The 7,500-nt window shown below is 51.2% G+C and overlaps 1 protein-coding gene across 1 annotated transcript in view; it reads right to left on the reverse strand.

Moving 5' to 3' along the window:
* LOC307079786 (protein-glutamine gamma-glutamyltransferase 2-like) overlaps nt 1–7,500 on the reverse strand; it is a 19,073-nt gene that overhangs the window by 4,788 nt on the left and 6,785 nt on the right. Inside the window, exons 5-8 of the mRNA XM_079742292.1 lie at nt 4,513–4,641; nt 3,615–3,792; nt 3,021–3,159; nt 2,265–2,368 (exon numbers count right to left, since the gene is read on the reverse strand). Coding sequence (XP_079598418.1) covers nt 2,265–2,368; nt 3,021–3,159; nt 3,615–3,792; nt 4,513–4,641 — 550 coding nt within the window. The remainder of the gene's footprint in view (nt 1–2,264; nt 2,369–3,020; nt 3,160–3,614; nt 3,793–4,512; nt 4,642–7,500) is intronic.

Genomic DNA, 7,500 nt, shown 5'->3' on the forward strand with positions numbered 1-7,500 from the left:
GTGGGTAACTGTGGGTGGGTAACTTGGGTGGGTTACTGTGGGTGGGTAACTTGGGTGGGTAACTTGGGTGGGTAACTTGGGTGGGTAACTGTGGGTGGGTAACTTGGGTGGGTAACTGTGGGTGGGTAACTTGGGTGGGTTACTGTGGGTGGGTAACTTGGGTGGGTAACTTGGGTGGGTAACTGTGGGTGGGTAACTTGGGTGGGTAACTTGGGTGGGTAACTTGGGTGGGTAACTTTGGTGGGTAACTTTGGGTGGGTAACTTGGGTGGGTAACTTGGGTGGGTAACTGTGGGTGGGTAACTTGGGTGGGTTACTGTGGGTGGGTAACTTGGGTGGGTAACTTGGGTGGGTAACTGTGGGTGGGTAACTTGGGTGGGTAACTTGGGTGGGTAACTTGGGTGGGTAACTGTGGGTGGGTAACTTGGGTGGGTAACTGTGGGTGGGTAACTTGGGTGGGTTACTGTGGGTGGGTAACTTGGGTGGGTAACTTGGGTGGGTAACTTGGGTGGGTAACTGTGGGTGGGTAACTTGGGTGGGTAACTTGGGTGGGTAACTTGGGTGGGTAACTGTGGGTGGGTAACTTGGGTGGGTTACTGTGGGTGGGTAACTTGGGTGGGTAACTTGGGTGGGTAACTGTGGGTGGGTAACTTGGGTGGGTAACTGTGGGTGGGTAACTTGGGTAGGTTACTGTGGGTGGGTAACTTGGGTGGGTAACTTGGGTGGGTAACTGTGGGTGGGTAACTTGGGTGGGTAACTTGGGTGGGTAACTTTGGTGGGTAACTTTGGGTGGGTAACTTGGGTGGGTAACTGTGGGTGGGTAACTTGGGTGGGTTACTGTGGGTGGGTAACTTGGGTGGGTAACTTGGGTGGGTAACTGTGGGTGGGTAACTTGGGTGGGTAACTGTGGGTGGGTAACTTGGGTGGGTAACTTGGGTGGGTAACTTGGGTGGGTAACTTGGGTGGGTAACTGTGTGTGGGTAACTTGGGTGGGTAACTGTGGGTGGGTAACTTGGGTGGGTAACTTGGGTGGGTTACTGTGGGTGGGTAATTTGGGTGGGTAACTTGGGTGGGTAACTGTGGGTGGGTAACTTGGGTGGGTTACTGTGGGTGGGTAACTTGGGTGGGTAACTTGGGTGGGTAACTTGGGTGGGAAACTTGGGTGGGTAACTGTGGGTGGGTAACTTGGGTGGGTAACTTGGGTGGGTTACTGTGGGTGGGTAATTTGGGTGGGTAACTGTGGGTGGGTAACTTGGGTGGGTAACTTGGGTGGGTAACTTGGGTGGGTAACTGTGGGTGGGTAACTTGGGTGGGTAACTGTGGGTGGGTAACTTGGGTGGGTAACTTGGGTGGGTAACTTGGGTGGGTAACTGTGGGTGGGTAACTTGGGTGGATAACTTGGGTGGGTAACTTGGGTGGGTAACTGTGGGTGGGTAACTTGGGTGGGTAACTGTGGGTGGGTAAGTTGGGTGGGTAACTTGGGTGGGTAACTTGGGTGGGTAACTTTGGTGGGTTACTGTGGGTGGGTAACTTTGGTGGGTAACTTGGGTGGGTAACTTGGGTGGGTAACTTGGGTGGGTAACTGTGGGTGGGTAACTTGGGTGGGTAACTTGGGTGGGTAACTTGGGTGGGTAACTGTGGGTGGGTAACTTGGGTGGGTTACTGTGGGTGGGTAACTTGGGTGGGTAACTTTGGTGGGTAACTGTGGGTGGGTAACTTGGGTGGGTAACTTGGGTGGGTAACTGTGGGTGGGTAACTGTGGGTGGGTAACTTGGGTGGGTAACTTGGGTGGGTAACTTGGGTGGGTAACTGTGGGTGGGTAACTTGGGTGGGTAACTTGGGTGGGTTACTGTGGGTGGGTAACTTGGGTGGGTAACTGTGGGTGGGTAACTTGGGTGGGTAACTTGGGTGGGTAACTGTTGGTGGGTAACTTGGGTGGGTAACTTGGGTGGGTAACTTGGGTGGGTAACTTGGGTGGGTGGGGACACCCTGACACCCTGGTCAATGTAAGGGGGGGGGGGGGAGCCTGGTCCCCGTGGGGATCCAGTTGATTCCACCTGTCGTGCTCCCAGCAGTAAGTTTCCAAATCCCTCGCTCCACTGGGGGGGGGGAATCAGACTCCCCGTTCCCAACCAATCAGAGCGCAGAGCCTCCATTGTGCCCCGTAACACACGCATCGTGTCCCGTGACCCGAGAGCCCCCCACCCTCCTCCCTGTATGGGTGGAGGTGCAGCTATAGTGTGTTAGTCTGAGTGGGGGTCCTACCTGCGCTCCTCTCCTGGGGGGTGGGGTCCACCACCTGCCAGCCCCCGAACCCGGAGCCAAGGTCTGGTCGCCCCATCCAGCACTCCACCCACACATGGAAGTTCCTACACACACACACACACGCAGGTACACACACACACACACACAAAAATGAATAAGGAAATTGAATCCAACACTCAGCACCATATCAGTTGACGGCATAATCTAAATAATGCCCCCATTTCAAAAATAAATATCCAGAAGCTTCCCCACAGTAAGACAGACAGACGATCACCACTGTCCCTTCGACTTCCGCTCGAGTTGCACAGTGCGGTAGAACGTTTGAAAAGGCATTGTCAGACAAACAGTGTGCAGCAGCGCGAGACTCCAACGCTGCCAGCGGCTTCCGCAGATGGATGTCTCAGGACTTTCCACGCTGGCGTTTCGTGCGGATTGTAGACAAAATGCGGACAAACAGAGAACATTCCTTATCGTGGTGCCTTGTAAATGTTTCACATTTTGGTCGTCCCACTTTGGCAGGATTAATCTATACAGAATGGAGAGTCCTTACTGGGTTGAAACCAGTCTGAACCACCAGTCACTCATGGTATATAACTGGATTGGATACGCTCAGATCAACGGCGTGGATCCAGAGGTCCTACAGACAGGCCGCGCGACGGCGTCGCCACGGTGACCGCGCGACGCCGTCGCCACAGTGGCGACGGCGTCGCGCGGTCACCGTGGCGACGCCGTCGCGCGGTCACCGTGGCCACCCACCAGACGCTGTCCCTGGAGCGCCGCGGGCACTTCTCCCCCCGCCGGGTGAAGACCTCCTCGATCACCAGGTTCCCGTTGGTGTCGTGGGCCGCGTTGAAGACCGTCACCACGCGAGAAGGGACTCCCAGCACCCGCATCACTGAGGGAGAGGGGGGGGGAGATACTGTTACTGGGGGGAAGGGACTCAGAGCACCCGCATCACTGAGGGAGGGGGGGGGGAGATAGTGTTACTGGGGGGGAAGGGACTCCCAGCACCCGCATCACTGAGGGAGGGGGGGGGGAGATACTGTTACTGGGGGGGAAGGGACTCCCAGCACCCGCATCACTGAGGGAGGGGGGGGAGATACTGTTACTGGGGGGGAAGGGACTCCCAGCACCCGCATCACTGAGGGAGGGGGGGGGGAGATACTGTTACTGGGTGGAGAAACTGGGACGGGACCTCCAGCACCCACAACTCTGTTACTGGGTGGGGGGGGTGGGTGATAACCTGGTCACTGGGGGAAGTGAGACCCCAGACTCCCACGTTAACCACCACCACCACCATCCTCCTCCCATCCACTACCCCAGCCATCACCTCCCCCCCACCCCGCCCACCGGTGCAGAGGACGCAGGCGAACACCCAGCACTGGCCGTAGCGGACGGGCCTGAAGTTGGAGCCGGCCCAGCGGGTCAGGATCTCGGCGCTGCCGTTCCACTCAGCGGGGGCCACGCCCCCGCCGTACCGCCCGTCCCACTTCCCCTGCAGCACGCCGCGGTCGTCGTTACAGTTCACCTGGCCGGGGGGAGAGAGAGGGGTGAGGGGTGAGGGGTGAGGGGTGAGCCGCGCCGGCCCCCCCCCCCCCCGGCGCTACGTCAGGGGGAAGGCCCGTCGCGGACAGGGGGAGCGGGTAGTCGGGGCGGGAGCACAGGCCTCTGGCGGACGGGGGGGAACTCCTGGGTTTACCCCCCCCCGGACCTCCTCTGAGCCTCGGGTTCAGACAACCTTGATGGTTTTCACTTTTCTGGTGAATATGCCTTAAAATCGAATATTTATTCACCCTTTAGTAATTTAGTGGCTGCTCTTATCCAAATAAAATACTTACAGTCAATTCAGGTGCATTTCATTAAGGAGCAGTTAGGGGTTAGACAGTACAGAGACAGGTCATTAAGGAGCAGGTAGGGGTGAGACAGTACAGAGACAGGTCATTAAGGAGCAGGTAGGGGTTAGACAGTACAGAGACAGGTCATTAAGGAGCAGGTAGAGGTTAGACAGTACAGAGACAGGTCATTAAGGAGCAGGTAGGGGTTAGACAGTACAGAGACAGGTCATTAAGGAGCAGGTAGGGGTTAGACAGTACAGAGACAGGTCATTAAGGAGCAGGTAGGGGTTAGACAGTACAGAGACAGGTCATTAAGGAGCAGGAAGGGGTTAGACAGTACAGAGACGGGTCATTAAGAAGCAGGTATCATCTATCCCGAGGTAATTGCACGTAGGCGGTAAGGAGGTCCTCACCATGGCACAGACCACCCTGCTCAGGTAGACGGGGTCTGAGCGCCTCACGTAGTCCACCTGCTCGCTACGCAGGTGCTGAGGACTCACCTGGAGCAGGCTCAGACACGCCTCCAACACCAGGGGCTCGTACTGGGAACACACACAGCATTGTGCAACACACAGTACACAACACAAGCACAACACATACACAATACAAACACAACACACACGCCACACACGATATAAAGTACTAAAACAACACACACCCCATGCACGATATACAACACACAATACACGATATACAACACACAGTACACAATATTCAACACAGAGTACACAATATACAACACACAGTACACGATATACAACACAAACACTAACACATACACAATTCAAACACAACACACACACCATAAACGATATACAACACACAGTACCCAATATACAACACACACACAATATACAACACAGTGCACATGATATACAACACACACAATATACAACACAACACATACACAATACAACCACAACACACACACCATACACAATATACAGCACACAATACACTTATACCACACACAGTACACAACATGCAACACACACACAGTACACATACAGAATATACAACACACCACACATGACAACCTCCCCTCGTGCTGCCACCTTGATGTGGTGGGGAGGCTTGTGTGCCCCTAAGATTCTGGAGGCTATACCGGCGGGGGTTAAACCCCCCGGGAGGTTCAATCAAGCCGGGCAGGTTCCAGAGCAGAGGCCAGACGAACAACAGCACACTGTCCCTCCAGATTGGGGGTTTGAAGTGGGGCTAACAACCCCACACAGGAAAAAACAAGACGTTGCAGAAACGACGACAAGGAAGCAAAAAGAGAACTCTAACCTTGGAGAGAAAAGGTTCTTCAACCCGAAGACCTATGACGTTGAGTGGTGTAAGCCACTGAAAGCCTCAAGACCGACAACCCTTCTTTCAACCAGGAAGATAATACGATTGGAACCTGAAATGTAAGGACTGTGTACCAAGCAGGAAAAGCTGCTCAAATAGCAGCAGAGATGAGAAATGACAACCTGGTGCTATTAGGGATTAGCGAGGCAAGATGGACACAAGCTGGTCAGAAAAGACTCATGAGCGAAGGAATGCTGCTATGTTGATGCCATGAAGAGGAAAATGCCCCACATACTGAAGGCGTTGCTCTCATGCTCACTGATAGGGTGGGAAGCCCAAGGATCAAGAATCCTTACAGCGTCTTTCAGAACAACAAAAGAGGATATAAGCATGAATGTAATCCAATGCTACACACCAACCATTAACCATGAAGAAGGAACAAAATATGAGTTCTACAACAGACTACAGAACATCTTGGGCAACTACTCAGAGAAAGATATGACACTCCTTATGGGAGACTTGAACGCAAAGATAGGAAAAAACAACATTGGATATGCAGAAGTGATGGGAAGACACAGACTGGGAGAAATGAACAACGGAGAGAAGCTGCTCGATATCTGTGCATCAAACAAACTGGTCATTGGAGGCAGTATATTTCCCCACAAGAACATACATAAGGCAACATGGGTATCGCCGGATCATGTTACGGTACCAAATAGATCACATCTGCATTAACAAGAAGTTCAAGAGAACACTACAGGTTGTGATAGTGAAAAGAGGAGCAGATATTGCATAAGACCACTAAAGATGAACAGGACAGCACACACCGGAAACAGAAATAAATGCAACGTGAACCTGCTAAGGGAAGAACAAATTCAAGAAGACTATAGCGTCAAACTCTCCAACAAATACGAACCTCTGCGAGATCTACTAGAACAGGAGAACAGCATCGACAAGCATCTTTCTTCCTGTATTGGATTATGGCAACATCTTATACATGAATGCTGCCTCAATAACCCTACACGTCCTCAATACAGTTTACCATGGTGCACTATGCTTTATCTTAACAGCCAAATTGAACACTCATCATTGCTCTCTCTATGAGTCGACTGGTTCTAGCTCTCTCTCATCACGCAGATGGACCCATTGACATATTTTTATCTATAAATGGTATTTTTGGCAAATCGCCTTCATATTTATCTGATCTTTTGTCCCAATTGCACTCATCTTATAGTTTGCTTTGAAATAAGTGTATACTCTTAGACACTTCAAGAACACTGACTGAGCTAGGTAAGACAGCTTTTATTTTGCGGCTCCCTGGTACTGTAATCTCCTTCAAAAAGATCAAGTTATCTGTTAAGTTATCTGTTGCTATTCCTCTTAGCCATTTAAAAAAATTACTCAGACACCGTAGATCAGACAGATGTAAATTCTTTCACTAACACACCCTTCATTGTGTTTCATTGTTTTTTTGTGGGTTATATGTCTTGCTTTGAATTACCTGTTTTTTTGTAATTTTATCTTCCCAGTGTTATGCATGTTTTGTTGAACCTGTCTTTTCTGTGCTCTGTTTTTGTGTTTCGTCAAATTTTGTGCAATGTCTTCATGCTCTGGTTCTATGTCTCGTCGTATTTTTATGTAATGTCTAGGTGCTCTGTTCCTATGTTTCGTCATGTTTTTTGTTCAATATCTTTATGTCTGTATGGCAGGGCTCCCTTGAAAAAGAGGCTAAAGGTCTCAATGGGACTTACCTGGATAAATAAAAGTTAAATAAAAAATATTAAATAAAAATCGGGCGGAAGATGGGCGGAATACTTTGAAGAGCTGCTTAACAGGCCCCCACCAGCAAACCCTCCGGATAACAAACCAGCAGAAAACCATCTCCCCATCAGCTGTGACACACCTAGCAGAGATGAGATTCGGAAAGCAGTGCAGAAACTGAACAGTGGCAAACCGATAATATTCCAGCAGAAGCATTAAAGGCTGTCTTGGACACTACCATATGAATGTTATATCCACTCTTCAGAAAGGTATGGGATGAAGAAAACTGCCACCAGACTGGAAAGAGGACTTTATTAACAAGATCCCCAAGAAAGATGACCTTGGAGATT

Source organism: Pollachius pollachius (assembly GCF_949987615.1).
Source record: "Pollachius pollachius genome assembly, chromosome: 8".
NCBI classification, from domain to species: domain Eukaryota; kingdom Metazoa; phylum Chordata; class Actinopteri; order Gadiformes; family Gadidae; genus Pollachius; species Pollachius pollachius.